Here is an 18024-nt window from a genome sequence, read left to right on the forward strand (position 1 = left end):
GTCAAACTGATTTCCCTGACTACAATCTTTAGTTACATGGTGAAACGTTATGCTGCTTGTACTAATTAGACTTATCATATAAGCCACACAGGTTTTAATAGGATGTATTCATTATCTTTACTTATGTTGCGGTCTTTTCAGCAGCGCCATGTCTAAAACGGTTGATAGTCACTACCCATCATTTATATTTCACCGTGACATGGACAAAAATGTAACGTCAGCTTACCTCATAGCCCGAATCCCGACTCTCCTTTGGAAAACATTGGCCGGGAAACGATAGAACGAGCACGTTTCATGCAAAGACCTGTGGCTGCAACCCGGAGCAAAGCAACAAACCATTGCGTAGCTAACTAGTAGCACTAGCTTTAGCTAACGTTAGCTAACGAAACGAACTGCCGAGTAAACTTGGAAAACACTGGTAATTAATTAATTCTATAATTTGTAAAACTACGGTGTTAAAAACGACAATTTCAAAAATACAGATTCTAATGGTCAGATATAGATATACAGATACTAAAGATACTACAGATAGGAAGGTACTTGCTTTCAAGCAGAACACAGGGGAAAACAAATTTAGCGGGAGTGTTTACGTGTTAGGCGTAATGACGTACAACGGCCTCGACAATTTCTGTAGTCCTATTCAGCCACTCGGTAACAACCATCGTTTTTCAGACACGTAAACTCTTCAAAAATCACCAGTGGGGTCACTGCTGATGAATTTAATGTCGTAGAACAAAACGTGATTTATCTCTTAAATTTGTGTCAACCACAGACCTTATTTCGAGCTATTTTCCAAAACCCTATGGAGAAAATGCATTGCTTTTTGACGAAGGAACCGGAAGTGCTAAAAATGCTAACTTACTTCCGGGTTTTACGACGCGTCACTGCGGTTCTCTATAAGAACCGGATACAGCGTACAACTTTTGAGAGAGCGAAACGTCACAGATTACCCGTCATGCCTGAGAAGTACCCGTATGTGCGCTCATAGAGCATGCGCAACTTTAACCATGCCCCCAAGCACGTCAATTTGTACACGTAACAGCACTGCACGTTCATGACAGCATGGTAATGGTTGTTATATGATGGATTTTGATATTACCGAGGCGGCCGCGGCAGTTAGCAGCTAGCTGGTAGCTAGTAATTATGCAAATGTGCACATCAATCGTTATGTACTTTTATATTACGCTGTAACAGGATCTAGTGATATCCAAGCAACAGAGCTTAATTTAGCATGATACTTGTGGGGGTTGTACATGAAACCACGTGGTAATATATAAAAAAATATATATGTATATATATATATGTTTATTGCTGGAGCGATGACTAATTTAAAAAATAAACAAGCAGCAGAAACCCTGTGAAGATTATTTTGGTTTCAAACAGACCCCTGTTGTTTTTTTCCTAAAGCATTTTGAATATTGAAATATTTATATAAGATTTAACATTTCAGAACATTTTGAGCAAACCAAGTTATAATATAAATATTTCCAACTAGTTATAAATATCACATTTAATTAAAAGAAGCCTTCACTAGCTAAAATAAGCATCCTTCACAATGTCAGAACCTCAGAAAAACATTTTTGGTTATATTTTGTATTCACAGTGGTAAAAAGTGACTAAATGCATTAACTTTAGTTCTGTACTTGGTTGCGGTTTTGATGTTCTAGTGCAGTGGTTCCCAAAGTGGGGGGCGCAGAGGCATGACAGGGGGGTCGCGAGAGACCAGGAGGAAAAATGGTTATTAAAAAAAAAAAAAGATTTAAAAAAAAAAATCATAATTTGAAAAATTATTGATTCGAAAATATTATGATACAGGACAGTACTATTAGGGGTCTGGGTCTCAGTATTTCATTAAAGCTCGGCTCTGTGTGTGTGTGTGGAACGAGCCATTTTGTGTGCGTGCGCGAGCGAGAGAGCACACCGGTACCGGAGATCGTTGTTGTTAGCTTCTGGTGCTAGCGAGCTACGCTAACGGATATAAGAAGTTTTTTCAACAACAAAGTGGAGGAGAGTCCTCTCCTGTCAGACTGAGAGGCTCAGTGAGCTAAAGGACTCTCTTAGTGTTATCTCAGTGGGTCTCAAACTTTTGGTCACCATTAATGTAAACAATTATTTCCGAGGCACACGTTTATATGATCATTATAGTTATAAAAAAATAAGAGAATAAATGAAAAACAGGTATGAAATACTATATGACAGTAACAAAAGAATAAAGTTTAAAAGGGTGATTTGTAAAATATCCATAAGGAAAAAGTAAATCTGTTTACAGTTCTGTTTCATATGGGTGTTGAGAGAGGTATCCATAGATCTCTTCAGTTTGCTCTCAAAGTGCACCAGATTGATGCATTTAACTTCAATATTTAAAAATAAATCTTTCCGGGGGAGCTTATCCCCGGACCCCCCTATTTGAGGTCCACACACCACCTATAAAATAGCACTTTACCCCTGCTTACACCTATATGCCGTGAGCTGATTATCGAGCCTTCATTGTAACAGTCACGGGTACATTGTGTATATGCGTGGGGATCGTTGCAGTAGACAATTCCACTGTAGCGACCGGTACATTAATGGGAAACCCTAAATGTTTGAGCACCCTCTATCAAGCTACCCCACAGCACCCCCAAAATAAATCTTTGGTGCCGCCACTGAGCCTGACTTGTGTTGGGGGGGGCCCGACTTTTTTTTTTCTCCAATTGGGGGGCCTGACAGAAAAGGTTTGAGAACCACTGTTCTAGTGTTTACGTTTTTTATTTGCTGCTTTGAACTTCTACTGTGCTTTTTCCGATATTTTATAGCTTCTTAGTTACTTTAAATGTGTAAATTTGAGATAATGATGCAAAAAGTGGTCAGTAAATAGCATGTCAAACTGGAAAACAGGGGCTGTTTTTTTATTTCTCTTTAATAACATAATTGGTTTTGACTCAAGGATATACAGATGAATACGTTGAAGTGTATGTATTGGCCTATTTAAATTATATGATCAGAGGCCCAAGGTACTGGCCCCATTGCCTGGGTTTGCACCAATACGATGTACTACTTTCATCATAGAAGAACATATGGGCCACATGTCTAATTTTCAGTTTAATTAAGAATCTATCAGGGAGGATACTTGGTGTCTTTTCCTGTAAAAACAGAGACATCTTTTTTCATCAGCTCTTTGGAAAAAAGAGACCTTGAGTGTGCACATTCCAATGTAGACCCATCGTGACTCCCTGTGCTCCACTAACACACTTTGTCCTACAGTAATCTCCGACACTGGCTTTACAAGGGAAGATGCACAACACAGAGATTTAGAAGTATAGGAGTTCTAGTACAATCAGTATGCATATTTATAGTGGATGCAAGAGGGTGATTTTTATATTTCTCTGACAGAATCAAGGGCTCCCAAGCTGTAACAGCTTTGCTTTAAATAATAACTATAAAAACACATCTGGAATATTGATTTGCTTAATGCATGATAATGCCATTTTCAGTCTGGGAAAGCGTGCAAGATAATTTCTGGTTGTTCAATGGATGATGTGTACTTAAAAATCCTGTTTACATTCCATTGCATTTTTATCCAAAATAACTTATAATAAGAGCAATCATGATGACACAAACTTAAAATAGCAAGAATCTTTCAAGTACTTCAGCTTTCAATAGGCCTTGCCATTCTTAGTGCTTCTGCATTGGATTCAAATAAGCCAAACCTTTCTAAGTGTTACATACAGAAGTGTTTTGTTTTCTTTCGATTTAAATTGTATTGGCTAAGGTACAGGGTACAACTTATCACCACAATGGAGAGGGTGGTAAGTGGCACTCCCACTGCTGTGCTACTCCCACATTCAAACAGTCAAGCCTAATTTATCTCACATGTATTCTGACAGTGGACGACAGCCGCACTGACTCATCTCACAGACCTTAAGTCTGAGGAAGAACTCACAGCAGAACAAATCAAAACATTTCTCCTTGCTTTCTGCTTTCTCTACAAAAGGAAACCGTCCACTAACCCATATAGCTGAAGCACCCCAACAGACATCACTCATATGCTTTTAACTGCACAGCCAGTATGGATAAGTCTTCTGATCATGTCCACCCCGGTCTCCCACCGAGATCTAGAATGACACCCAGGAAGGAGAGGGACAGCGGAGCCTCTGTGCCTCCCAGAAGTCACAGACAAAGGCTATCGAAGGCAGGACGGGTCCCGGAAGCGTCTTCGGTGAGAAAAGAGAGACATAAAAAGGAGAAACAGACAGAGACCAATGAGGTGAAGGTGGAGCAGGAGACAGAAGTGAAGGTGAGTTCCACTGTGGTGGACATAGACAGCGTGAGAGAGGAGGAGGTCAAGGAGGACAACCTGGGGCTCCTGGAGGCAGCAGAGCAGGAGGACGGTAAGTCAAAGCATGAAGAAAAGTTGTTCCCAGCTTGTTGTTCTGGAGATATTTAAGATAGTAATGATATAAATAAATTCAATTAGTTAATTCCACTTCTATTCCAGCATTTATTAGACAAATCAGACTCAAAAAATTGGAAAATGACTCTTAAATATGTTTAATCTGAGTATCTGGTTGGAAATGCTCCATAACAAGTAGTGTGGATCTTTGCAGGTCTGAAGCGCAAAAACCTGGGAGTGTTTGAGTGGATGCTGATGGTCTTCATCTTTGCTCTGGTTCTGCTCGTCCTCCCCATTTCCATTTGGTTCTGTGTCAAAGTAGGAACTACACCACACCACAGACCTACAAAAAAACACCACATAATAATCTACATAGAAAATATTCAAGGATTAACAACTGGGCAGATGCAGTTTGTGATGGAGATATTAAAGTGTGATAATGTTATCGTTAAAGTTTAGTCTGAGGATTAATGTTGTTTTAACCTTTTTCACTTTGACAGGAAGTAAAATATTTGGACAAATTAGTTAATATCGGGAATTGCGGAAGTCAGCACCTTCACGTCATATATATTTCTTATTTCTAATCCAATGTGTTTACTACTCACGCAAAAACAATGTATCTATGTACTGTCACATTCTGACTGTATGTTATTGTACAAAAGCCTTGCATAAAAGCTGGCCTTATTGACACTTGGACCACTAACAGCTGTGGTATTTGAGCAGAACACTGCAGCCATGACTGTCTCCCCTTCACATGGACTGACTCATGTCTGTCATTTTGATTGACAGGTAGTGAGGGAGCATGAGAGAGCTGTGATCTTCAGACTGGGTCACCTCCTGCGAGGAAGACCCAGAGGACCAGGTTCTCACCAACTACTGAGTGTTTAATGCAAAACAGTTGGCTGATATTTCTGTGGATTTAATTACTGTGCGTTTTGGATGGCTAGTGATCATAAAGTCAAATAATGTAAAGCTTTGACCCCATACAGTCAGTTCTAAAGTTTTTGTCAAAGTCATAATAAAATGAATTATATTATTCAATATATATATATTTAAAATATAAATCTGTCCTGAGATGAAACCCATCTTACTTCTATTTTCAGGCCTTCTTTTCTACCTCCCACTCCTTGATGTGTGTTACAAAGTTGATATCCGACTACAAATGCTCAAGGTTCCTCCTCACACGGTAAATAACCACAAACAAACCAAAACTGCAGTGGCGAACCGTGTCTATCACAACTGGACCTTCTGTAGACACACACACACACACCCCCCATTTTATTAATAATTGCATTACATTGTATTCATATTATTATTATATAATTTTTGAGTGTTCCAGGGTTCAATACTGAAAAACTGACATATTCACATTAAGCACAACATTTTTAAATAAAGGAAAATGAATTAAATATGGTAATTAATTATGTGTTTTGTATATTAATGTTGCTTTCCCTGAGCATACAGTACATTTTTCAAAGTCCACAAAGAGATTTAACGTATTTTATAAGGCTGGACATTTTATCAGCCAATATCTTTCCCTAACGCGTCTTCCAGAAGTTTTATCTTTCTCACAGTGTTTCTTAACCTTTTCGGATGATGAGTAAAGGAAGCGGCCCCCTGCTAAACCAATTAAACAGACAGTGACAAGGCTTTAATTGGATTAGGCTACTTAATTCGCGTATGTCTTTACCCAGGTGGTGACGAAGGACTTGGTGAGGCCCGAGCTGAGCGCAGTGTGTTATTACCAGATAGAGAACGTGGCTCTGTGCAGCACGGCCCTGTCCAGTCTGACCACAGTGCTGCAGACTCTGGTCCAGGCCATGGTCAGAGACATCCTCGCCCAACACACGTTCAGCCACATCCTGCTGCACAGGAGGAGGATCGGACAGCAGATACAGGCAGCGGTTGACTCTGTTGCTTGCCGCTGGGGCATCAGGGTGGAGAGAGCAGACATGTAAGACTGAAGATACAAAATATAATGTATTTCTAATTAACCTTCCTCGGCTGGATCTGTCTCAGCTGGGGAATTCCACTGGAAGAAATTAAAAAATCGCAAAGCACATAAGGAAGCAATGACAGTTGGTCTACATTTGACTGTGGGGGTAGAGTGAGGTTTTGCTGCGCCTCCTACACTGGGTGACCATTTATGTTGAACACTTGAATATATGAAAATAGAATGATGACCTGTCAGTCCAAAAGATATGTGTCTTTGAGCACTTGATAAAGCGATTGATAAATAAAATATATTATTATTAAAACAGAAAGGTTATCAACTGTCAAAAATAGCATAAAGTATTGTGTGCAAAGTCTGTTCCTCTGAAAGCTTTGATTTTTCCTGGTAAACAGCAAGGATGAATGTAGTGATTTGTGGTGTACTGTGATTTTCCTGCTGACCAGGCTTGTGTTTGATTTTCTGTCAGAGACGAGCTCAGTTTTCCTGTGGAGTTACAGCAGAGTCTGGCTGCCGAGGCCGAGGCCAAGAGACAACACCAGGTCAGAGTGAGTAACCACTGTATGCCAGCTTTTTTAAGTTGTATGTTTATTGTTTTATATTACAATTTTTTTTTAATGTTAATGGATTGTATGGTTCCCACAAAAAACAAATGATCAAAATTACCTAATGGTAGTATAAAATACTTATTATCTCTGTCCAGAATCAGAATCATAATACCTTTCTGATTCTTTCTGATCAATACCTTGCAACACATTCAATGCAACATGTTTTCAATTTTCATCTTAAATCATCTTGTAATGTTTTTTCAGCCCAGAGCTTGGCCTTGGTTTAGCCTTCCAACTGATGTTTACCTCGGCCAGAGAGACCATTTGTGCATTCGTAAAGCTAGCATGTTTCCAACAGCAGTATACTTCCCTCCACCAGGTGAAAGCAGCAGAAGGGGAGAGAGATGCCTGGGAGGGGTTCAGGGCTTCCCTCCGTCTGCTCCAACCAGCCCTGGTCCTTCCAATCCCCCCCGATCTCCTCAGCGTGACCCCTGACCTCTCATCCCTACCCCCACCTCCTCCCCCAGCTGTAGAAGGAGAGGGTGGGACGACAGATACAGACTCGCCAATGATGTGAACGATCGCAATGCGAGCCAATAATTGTTACCTCATGGATGGGTTTCCAGAGGTATTCTTCATTATTTTAAAGAAGGTAACCTTTACAACAAATCATTGTTTGTTTAAGTACAATTTAAAAATATTAGTTTATAATCAATCAATCCTGAGTGCTTTGAGATTTGATTGGTTTACACTGGTGAGCGTGAGTGCTGAAGGGTGTGATAGCATCTAGTGTGAACTGGATTTGTTTATTAATTTCACAATTTCCACATATTTATAATAAAAGCCACAGAAAACTTTACTTTTTTAGATTGTATGTCTGCAGACACTTTATTCTTTTTAAGAAAACAAAACCTATTTTTCCCTTAGTTGGTGTCAAAGACACAACCACAGCAAACCATTAGATAAATGGTAATATGACGATATTAATTATCATACAACAGCAAGCAGTCTGAATATAGGACAATCTCCTGATACTTGATATATCTTAGCTTTGATGCTAGTGCTGATGAGTGATGCTTTTTGTCTTTTCTTGTATGTGCTACAATAATTTGTAAACTTGTGAGACAGTAAATGTGCTGTTAATATGCACCAAAAGTCATAATACCCTCTGTGGCTTTCCTTTACTGGTTTACATGGATGTGATTTTGATGGAGTGTTAACTCTTGTAATAAACAAAGAAACGTAAAACTCTTTAAGTGATTTTTTAAAATAGTTCACTAGACATTTACTGGACATACATATAACGTTGTGACATGTCCTGATCTTATTCAAATCACCGTTTCTTGGTCTTTTTGGGGCTGCTTGATGGTTTGGCTTCAACTGCAGTTTCCTTTGGAGGAGCTGGGGTTTTTATTGGTATTGGAGTAGGTGGTGGTGTTTTCTTTTTCTCTGCAACACAATCAAAGACCGTTACCACCTTTTGAGATTAAACGCTGTATTACAAAATCTCAGACAGAAAATCTTTCATTTTGATTTACAGAATGTCCAATTACAAGATAAATGTTTTTGTTTAGTCAGTACCTTCTGTACTTGTTGGCTCCAGACTGGACCGGCCCTGCAGTTGTCTCTCCAGGTGCTTAGTCTTCTCCAGCGCTGCCTGCAGGGCTTCCTCAGCCTTCAGGGCTCGCTGCTCTGCATTCTGGACCCTCAGCTCTGAATCCCTTACAAACACATGGAGAGAAACATAACCTGGTTGTCTTGCAGACATTCACAAGTCAATAGAGGTCCTTTCTATTTCTGAACAACCACTGAAACCTAGGTGAATAAACTTGTTTCCACAATGCTTAAATATTTCAGAACTACTTACGATTGGCTTTTGTCTAATTAACTCCAAGTCTGCAAAATCTCTTTTGACTCTTTATGAGAGGCAATACAAAAGCATGTTTGTTAAGCCATGTTGGCAAATGCTGCTCATTCTAAATGGTATAGTTTTTCATTAAATTCTGTATGACTCAAAAATCAGCGAGTGTTTAAAACAAAACGTGGACAAATTGTATATTTATTGATATAGTCATTGTCCCTTTTTTGGGGCAGTCATGAAGAAAATATTGACTATGAGGGATATCATAACAATAGAAATAAACACATTTCCCCTCAAATACATGTGTTCGATTCAACTATAAGAAAGTTAACTTACTGTATTTCCTGCTGCAGTAATCCCACTGTGGTCAGATCACTAAAAGCTTTCTTGGATTCATCTGTTGTTGGAGACACAACCAACTCAGTCTGACAGACAGAGACAGACAGACGGATGTCAGAGAGACACAAACGTAGGTTGTTCACTTCTGTAATGAAAAAGGCATTGCACTAACATTGAATACTGTGTGATTAAATGCACTGACCCCATTCAGCTGGACACTGCTCTCTCCCAGCTTTCTTTGTGTAATGTTTCCATCATAGTTGATCAGTTTCACCACTGGGCTCTCACACACCGTTAGCTCCCCCTGCAGGACAACAACAACAACATTGCTCATTTCTAACAAGTAGGTCCAATACAACTGTACAATAAATGTAAAGTTGTATTTCTTCAATGAGGCACATTAATACAAATTCATACATTCATCGAGAGTTTATTCAATTGTTTTGTTCTTTCTTCAACATAACATCCACTTAAAATACTCAAAATGCACCATACATTTATAATTTCCCTGTTCCATACAAACCTTGGATCCTCTTTCTCTAAATCACATTTCTTTCTTTAAAATATCACTAATGTGCAGTCTAGCCATCTTAATACTCTTTATGGAAACTATATGAACACCTGACAAACCTCTTGTTGTTCATCCTGTCCTTCAGCAGTGCACTACGGAGACACAAGAATACCCTCACGGCCATCATTATCAACATGACACATCATCATTTTGTAACCTTATATGCTTCACATTATCATAATAAGAAATCACAATACATGGTACACAATAAATAGAAACGAAAGTGCTGGTCGCACACACACGCACACACACACACACAAACACACACAAACGCTTTAATTTCTCTCTCAATCGTTACACTTCTCTAAAAATGTCGTGATCTCAAACTTTGTGTGTAAGTAACACAATTTAATTGGGTAGCTGATATCAACACCAAAACTTGAATCCAGTCAAATCTGATACTTGATCAATAGAAACTTTCCTCTGCACCTACTTCACTGTAGTATCAGAATTATTGTCAGTCACCTGACACCATGCTTTCAAGTTATTTCTCCAACAATAAAAAGATGACCTACTCTAGAACAATCAAAAACTGCCACATTAATTTTCAATAATTCATCACAACAATGTAGGTCTATTCCTGTGGGTTGTATTTAACTGACTCCTCACCAGACTCTCTGTGCTGTCAGCTGGAGAGAGCGGGACATTGCTGCTGGAGGCGGGGTCAGCCAGAAGCTCCACAGGACCGCCTGTCAATCTTGAGAGCAGGGTTCTGCAGGTCTCCACCCAATCAGTGCACTCCCTCTGAGGCAGATGTGACAACACACATTACAGATGTACATTTGCTCAGTATGGCTCCCTCTTCTGGAGTTTTATAATGTTTGAACACAACATTTGTGAAAAATAGCTGCTGTTCAGTCTTTGACGGAAAAAAGGTTGCATTCTTGATTTCTGTAATTTGTCACCCTGAGGCAGTAACTAATTGTGAAATATAAAAACACAAAGTTATCATATTGCCATCTTTTCTTTGCCATTTATTTAATTCTGAAACATTACTTATTTTACCTGTAGCTTTCTGCACTCGCTCATCTCATTGTCACCGTCAACTCTGTGTGGGTTCTGCAGAGTCTGTTCCTCAAGAATAAGCTTGCAGGAGCTAGAGTACAAAAAAAAGATTTCCTAATGAGAAATCCTGGAGAATATCCAACTTTAATAGTACTTTGAATAGCTTTATAGCGTTGACCCTTTAGGTAACTCTTCTCTGAAGTAATATTCTGTTTAACACTTGTGCAAGAAGGTAAAGTTTACATTAATACTGAGCACTTATTGTTAATACTTATTGTACCTGCTGATATATGCAGAAGAAACGTCTAGTTTCTCAGCCAGCGTCTTGGCATCCTCTACCAGTGTCTGTAGTGAGATGGTTGTAATGTAATGATGTTCCTGTTCTTGGCTGTGGTCCTCGCTGTGGTCAGGTACCATGAGGAGCATGAAATCCAACATCCAGCGGGTCTGAGCCAGGTGAATAGAATGAACCTGTTGGGAGGGGAAACACTCAAACTCAAGAGAAGCACATTGTATCATACAGCAAACAAACTCATTCATCAAATACCTCTTAATGTAGTCTATCTAGTACTTTTGGTCATCTAAATGAGTAGCTGAGAAACTACATTTTAAGCTTTTGTTGATTTGGATATTTGCGTGTTTAATATGAGAGTATCATATTCATGGAGCTGATGGAAATGCATGTATGTGATATTGATAGTGTTGACAAAATGTGGTTTACACTGACCTCTTCACTGATTCTGTGGTTCTCACCATCAGCGAAGTTGGACACGCTGATTATGAACTCCTTTACTTTGTCTAAAACATGTTCTGTCTCTGTACTGTTTGAAACAAACAAACATAGGACACACACACACACACACACACACACACACACACACACACACACACACACACACACACACACACACACACACACACACACACACACACACACACACACACACACACACACACACACACACACACACACACACACACACACACACACACACACACACACACACACACACACACACACACACACAGAAGAAAAGCAAATATCAGAACTCCATATCCAAAATGTTTGAATTTCTATCTATCTGCTCTTTGAAATTCCAATCCATTGTATCACAAGCAACAAAAGTTATGCGTTAAGATTGTCTGAGGAATTCATGATATTGTTAGGGTGTTATCAGACCAGTATATGAGCAAATGTTTAAAGACATTTGATTCAAAAATGTTTACAGAATACCACGTTTCTTGTGCTAAAGAACAAACTATAGTTTTATGATAGTCATTACATTACATTGCATTTAGCTTAACAAACATTGCATTTAGCTTAACAAACCTTTCTATAAAATGGTAAAAAAAAAATGCATCTGCCTCTTAATGAAATCCATAGTTTGGACCAAACTTACTATATGTCCGGCTCGTTTTTGTCCTTTTCGTTCTCTGTCTGTATACTGAGGACGTTTTGAAATATTTTTTTGGTCAAACTCTGCCAACTTCCCAGTGAACTTTCCAGCTTCTGCCAATCAGAGGCAGACATCATTTCTGACCGGCCAATCAGGACACCGAGTTTGGAAATCCGGGACTCCATAAACCCGAGCAGTGACATCATCTGTCCATGGATCCCTGAAACAGTGTTGCTGTAATCAGTTTCCAAACATTGAGTCCATTTCTAAAAGGACTATACCACAATAAGACTCATTAATACATTACAAAAAAAGAGACGGATGGAATAAAGTATCCGTGACTATTGCTGTTCAGAGCACACATTGTGACACTTCCCAAGGTCCTGAATATGCAGCTGTCAGCAGTACAGATATTTCAAATGTAGCCAAGCAAAAACTAAAGGAGTCTATACTTACCTGTCTGTTAGCCTAAAAAAAAATCCAGTTTCTATCTCAATTAATATTTTTAAGATATGTGTCTAACTCTCAGCCCTCACCACTCTCTCCACTGACTCGACTGTCCAGCTGTTTGAGGAGCTCTGACAGGACCCTGTCAAGCTCTCTTAGGGCCTGTTGGCCTTCACTGGGTTCCCCATCAGGAGAAAGGTGTCTTCTGAGCAGCTCAAGGCTCATAGTCAGCCATCTTTCCTGCACACTGCCAAGCTCTCCCAGTGTCTGCTGGCAGCAGAGCAGCTTCTCACCTTGGTAGCAGTCACACTGGAGAGACAACAGCTGCAGAGAAACAGAAAACACAGGGGTATTTTACGACAACAAAAGAATACATATATATTACATTGTAATACTGTACGATCATAATTTCAACACAGCCAAAATGGCAACCAACTGTTTACCCTTTACAAAAAATACACTACCTTTTCCTGGTCGAAAGACTATTTGAATACCAAGCCAATTGTTTAACACATCAGTTAAAATCAATGAACATGGTAAAAAATGTCAGACAGAGGAAGTAAGTGTGAATTTACAATTGCCCACTGCTTCACATCAGCATGAATCTTTTCCAAAGAAGCTTTTTCATATTGCAGGTCAGGGAACCTTGAAAGAGAAAAAAATAGTAAATTAGAATGCATATCAATCTCCTCCTCCAATAATTGCTGTCAGTGGCTTTGCTGATAAAATAACAATAATAATAAATGTTTTCCAGAAAATCTTTATTTCTTAACAGGTGGGGTATGATCTCTGCTTGTCCTTACTTGTCCAGACACTTAGCAATGCCTTGCTGGATGGCACTGATCCGTTCACACTGAGCATGCTCAGTGTTCTTCAGCTGGGACATAAACACAGTGAGCTGCTCTTTCCAGTAGTCACTGAGCTTCATGATGGCATTCATGTCCTCTGTGTCCTACAGAGGGATGGTCACCAATACAATCAGAGTGTAATTGAAACACCAGGGATATTTCTGAAGAGTCATCAGGGCCACTAGGTGTTTTTGGCATGAGCCATATACTATGTGTTAAGAAATAGGAAGTGCATTGTTACCTTCAAAGCAATGTTGAGGCTGCAGTGCTCTGCCGTCTTAAACCAGCTCTGCTCCATGATATGCAGCCGACTGATCAGCTGCAGCTTCTTCACACTGATCACCTGCAGAGCACAGAACAAATGAATCCTTACCATCCATACATTGTAGTGAGCAGCAAATGGGCCATATGTGAATATAAAATGAGAGTCCAATAATGATTATATTGCTTGTGATTCTGCAAACAAAGTCAGTTAACCTATTTTTTTAAATCAGCATAAAAGTACATGAGTCCAATTCAAATAAAAACTAGATAATGGCTCACACACCTTGAGGGCCAGGCAGAATGTGATCTGGCTCCAGCAGTCCCTCTCCTCCATCATCTGGAGCAGCTGAGCCTCCAGGCGACCCCTCTGCAGGTCGTACAGCTCATGGTAACCCTGAACCACACTGAGAAGGGCACATGGACCATTTAAAGGGTCTGGTATCCAAGACATGTATGAGTATTGAGTAATGCTTCTGTAGTATTTCTATTTACTGTAGTGTTTTGCATTTTTTTTTACAATGCACAAATTACTGTTGCGTGAATATAATCACTATTTTATTAGAAAAATAATATTTTGGAATAGAATTTTGGAATGAATCAACGTGACGAAAAAGTGTCTTTGACTGAATGAACACTAGTTCAGTGGGACTAACTCTGAGTTGATATTAGTCTGCTCAAGCGCTCCAGCCAGCTGTTGGTGAGCACACTCTGCCTGCTGGGAAACGGAGTCATCATGGTCTCTGATTCTAGACAGTTCCCTGTGAAGGAATTGCACATCCATAAACATAAAAATGTGCCCTAAAACATATCTTATTTTTACAAGTAGTTTTGAGTGCTATTATTTACATTTTATTATTTATTTTGTAAAATAATCACAGAGTTATTTAAATCATCATGGCCCTGCAGGCCTACGTACGCGTTGAGCTGCTGGATGGATCTCTTGATGCGGTGGATTTCTTCAGTGAGCCGGCGGTCCAGAGCCCGCTGTGCCACAGCCTCAGTGTGCAGAGCCTTCAGACGACTGGGGATTCGCTGGAGCAGCGTCTGGTAGCGCTGTCTGGACACAAAAACAAAAGAGCTGTAGGGAAAAAGGCTTCCTAGGGTCATAGAAAAATATTTTTTGAAAATGTGAAATTTCTCAAAATACGTTTTGAGTTGTGATAACATGGGGATAATACATTTGCAGATTTGTGTTTCATCTTTTGATTCCTTATTTACATCCATATTTCTATAGTATGATTTTAAGGCTCATATAGTTTTATTTATTAATCTTTATTAATAGGATGCTTACCTGAGTTTTGCTAGCAGCTGTCCTCTCTCCGCACAGCCCACGCTGACCTGCCTTATCAGTTCATGGAAAACAATGTTGTAGATGTTCTGCTCAACCTGCACCAGCTCCAGCAAACCCTCCATCTGCAGACATGTCATTGCACTGTTTCCAATATGTATTCCAGTACATTCATTTTCCATAAAAACTTTACAAACTTAACAAAATGAAAACACAACAACATAAATGCACAGAACTGGTGTCAGCAGCCTGTGTACTCTCTGCTTGTCCGTCTGCCTACCTGTGAGAGCTCTGTCAGCTCCTCACTCTGCTGATCCACTCCTGCCTTCTTCAGCATGTCATCCATCATCCGCGTCAGCTGGACCACTTCCAGTCTGCCGCTGGGCCTCCTGGATACACCCAACACACACACACATATCTTGTTTTTTGCCAGCACTATTCCTACTTAAAGGTAAGCAGTACTATAATTTACCTACTATTAAGCTGTACCATAACTTACTCCTCAAATTGCGTGGTGATTACTACTTCACTAAAGCTAATCTGTAAAGGGAACTCACAGCGAAGGGAAGACCCGCAGCTTCTGCTCATCATCCTGCAGCTGTACTGTGAACGCACTGAGGAAGAGAAGCAAAGATGAGATGAAAGAAAATATTAATTAATATAATAACAAGAGGATTTTACAATGAACATGAATGAAGTGGATGGACATCGTAAAGGAGACTCACTCCTCAAAGAACTCCAGGCTCCGAAGCCCTTTGTTTTTCACAATGTGATATTCTTCTGGGATTACACTTTCTGAGATACTGTAGTTCTGAAAGACAGAGTGACCATTATTGTAACCTAAAACTGTATACTGAGAACATATTCCATAAGTGTATAAATTAATTGTAATAATTGTGAATTTAAAATCAGTACTATTATTGTAAATCAGAGAATTTGAGATATTCTGCTATATAATATGGAAAATGTGTAAAGTTCTCTCTAAACTTTAAAACTAAAATCACACTTATCTCACAGTATGGACATGCTGTAATTTGAATCTGCATGGTATCTGAATGGAGTAACATTGTGGTTGTTAATTTGGGCTTTTTGTGTGTATTTATCACTTTGATTTGATCACTTGATTTTGTTATGTTAAATAGCACTGCTTGTAATTGTGTAAAACTATATTAGTCTATATATGTTATACTAGGGGTGATAAATTGAAAAGGGAAATTAAGTCACATTCTCAGGTCCTTCTTTTTGTTTGCCAAAAAGTGTAACAATTACAGAAAGTAGAAATACTGTAGGTCAGCTGAGGTAACTGACCTGTGTGTCTCCATTGGCACTCCTCTCTGTCAGGGGTGGCAGGGGTGTTGTCTTCCTATGGGCTACCATAGTATCACACAGGAAGGAAATATCCCTGTATGAATACAATAGAAAAATTAAAATTACACACAGGCAAAATGTGAGACTCTTTGAGACACCCACTATTGACATGATTCTATATAGATCACTGATTTACCTCATTTAAAAGAACTAACTTCAGACATAACATAACATTAACTTTGCTATGTCCATTTATGTAAAGCCAAGCTTAGTTTGTATTATCACTGTCCTAAGTTAGTCTCGAGAATAAATATACATATGTTGCTTTCATTAATACCTAATCAGTTAACACTTAACATGTTTTTACTAGATGACAAAACACCACAGACATTTATTTAAAATTAGATATTTGGGAGGGACTTCATATAGTTGCAACAACCAACATAATGTGTGTGGTTAGTAAGTGTGGTTAGTTAATATGTGTGGTTTCGTGTAGCTGACCTGCCGGCTCCAGTGAGTGATGTTGGCTGTTCCAGAAAGAATTTGTATTTCTTGCGTCCCAGCGGGTGATGCCAGACTGCATCTGGTCGTCTGATTCCACAGCCCTGTATACAAGGTCATCTTAGATGTGAACTGCCAGACTAAAAAACTCCCTCTTAGATATAAATCGGGGTTGAATACCTTGCAGTGGCGATTGTGCGCAGTGTGCCCCGGCGTGCTCCTGCTGCAGACCGTGGAGGTGAGGCTGACCAGCAGCTCATCTGGGATGATGTGGCTGTCAACGGGAAGTGGTTGTGTCTTCCTTCTCTCTGCTGGGAGTTGACAATTCAGTTCACAGCAACTCAGACAAACCAGTAGGTGAATAACCTAGAGTCTGACCTTGGTGTGAGGGGATGGTAAAGTGAATGCAATAACAAATAAACACATAGCTAGCAGTGAGAACTGAATCATCAATGCAAAAGTGTGTTTGCTGTTGTTGACTGCAGTTGTAGAATGTAACTCAGAACATTGACACATCTATGTACCAATTATAAGGTACTTATCTTTTCCTAGAAATTCTTGTACATTTTAACATGAATAGGCCTACATTTACTTTTGATACTTAAAGTAGGCTACATTTTGCTTATTTGCATCCTACTTTTACCTTTGTAAAGTTTAAAATGTGGGTGTTTATTTTTGTGAGTATTTTTACAGTGCAGTAGGACACTTTACTAAATGTTTTGAATACTTAGTACGTAGTGCATGTGTGAGGTGATGTGAGTCAGTATGAGGTAATGATTCCTAGCTTAAGCTAATGTTTGTTTGTTTGTTTGTTTGTTTGTTTGTTTGTTTGTTTGTTTATCGCTAACGTCACCTGTGCTGTCCAGCGGCTGCACCTGCCTCGATGACCCCGGCGCTGAGCTGGCTCTCATGGACGCAGACATCCTGAAATCACCGTGGAGATGTTACAAAGAGGTTTTTGACAAAGCCATGAAGACGAAAACGTCGCATTATTTCTCAAAAAAGGGAAGAAATCGTCCTACTCTCTCCCCTGAGGTTCAACTTCCTGGTCGCGTTGCCATGGGAACGCCCACCGCTATCCGGGGGACACAGAAGCTCGTTCATATTTAATTTATGTTTGGGAGAAAAACATTGTTTTGTAACACGTTCTTTAATGGAAAACCGAATTAAATCACCAACATGAATAATTTTGAAAAGCGTATTCCTTTGCAATACGTGTGAAGTGGTTACGGTAGCACTCAACTGTCAGGGAAGTTATTGAATGTTGTGTTGTGTGTTTTTCTATGTAGCACTTTGTAGTAGACGGTCCCTGCGCACTCTTCTC

The 18024-nt window shown here is 39.5% G+C and overlaps 2 protein-coding genes across 3 annotated transcripts; one reads left to right on the top strand and one right to left on the bottom strand.

The window, feature by feature from the left end:
- The first annotated feature begins 3731 nt into the window (after positions 1 to 3731).
- Positions 3732 to 7547, top strand: nphs2 (NPHS2 stomatin family member, podocin). Its single transcript, XM_034081825.2, has 7 exons — positions 3732 to 4370; positions 4587 to 4690; positions 5162 to 5234; positions 5476 to 5558; positions 6067 to 6326; positions 6793 to 6871; positions 7251 to 7547. The coding sequence occupies exons 1-7, from the start codon at positions 4049 to 4051 to the stop codon at positions 7446 to 7448; spliced, it is 1119 nt and encodes a 372-aa protein (XP_033937716.1). The 5' UTR covers positions 3732 to 4048; the 3' UTR covers positions 7449 to 7547.
- Positions 7548 to 8116: 569 nt separating this feature from the next.
- Positions 8117 to 17767, bottom strand: axdnd1 (axonemal dynein light chain domain containing 1). 2 transcript variants are annotated; one of them, XM_034081715.1, is made up of 26 exons: positions 17723 to 17767; positions 17554 to 17624; positions 16881 to 17011; positions 16701 to 16804; positions 16200 to 16293; positions 15617 to 15702; positions 15449 to 15505; positions 15172 to 15280; positions 14895 to 15016; positions 14520 to 14660; positions 14257 to 14361; positions 13887 to 14007; positions 13581 to 13682; positions 13295 to 13443; positions 13067 to 13136; positions 12581 to 12815; positions 12048 to 12264; positions 11375 to 11468; positions 10928 to 11118; positions 10648 to 10738; positions 10252 to 10386; positions 9702 to 9734; positions 9274 to 9375; positions 9069 to 9157; positions 8453 to 8592; positions 8117 to 8320 (listed from the first exon to the last, which is right to left on the bottom strand). In XM_034081715.1, the coding sequence occupies exons 2-26, from the start codon at positions 17621 to 17623 to the stop codon at positions 8205 to 8207; spliced, it is 2904 nt and encodes a 967-aa protein (XP_033937606.1). In that variant the 5' UTR covers position 17624; positions 17723 to 17767; the 3' UTR covers positions 8117 to 8204. The 2 variants fall into 2 exon arrangements, with proteins under 2 accessions (XP_033937606.1, XP_033937607.1); XM_034081716.1 differs by having other exon boundaries at positions 16881 to 17008; positions 17554 to 17762.
- Positions 17768 to 18024: the final 257 nt, after the last annotated feature.

Source organism: Pseudochaenichthys georgianus, chromosome 4 (assembly GCF_902827115.2).
Source record: "Pseudochaenichthys georgianus chromosome 4, fPseGeo1.2, whole genome shotgun sequence".
Classification (NCBI taxonomy): domain Eukaryota; kingdom Metazoa; phylum Chordata; class Actinopteri; order Perciformes; family Channichthyidae; genus Pseudochaenichthys; species Pseudochaenichthys georgianus.

Bases quoted from the DNA above. Each gene is read 5' to 3' on its own strand.
- axdnd1 (XM_034081715.1), bottom strand. From the start codon at position 17,623: ATGTCTGCGTCCATGAGAGCCAGCTCAGCGCCGGGGTCATCGAGGCAG. The intron at 15,506-15,616 runs GTGAGTCTCCTT...TCTCTTCCTCAG, and splicing joins AGCCTGGAGTTCTTTGAGGA to TGCGTTCACAGTACAGCTGC. The intron at 15,017-15,171 runs GTAGGCAGACGG...ACATGTCTGCAG, and splicing joins AGCTGACAGAGCTCTCACAG to ATGGAGGGTTTGCTGGAGCT.
- nphs2 (XM_034081825.2), top strand. From the start codon at position 4,049: ATGGATAAGTCTTCTGATCATGTCCACCCCGGTCTCCCACCGAGATCT. The intron at 5,235-5,475 runs GTTCTCACCAAC...TTCTATTTTCAG, and splicing joins AGGAAGACCCAGAGGACCAG to GCCTTCTTTTCTACCTCCCA. The intron at 6,872-7,250 runs GTGAGTAACCAC...TCCCTCCACCAG, and splicing joins AGAGACAACACCAGGTCAGA to GTGAAAGCAGCAGAAGGGGA.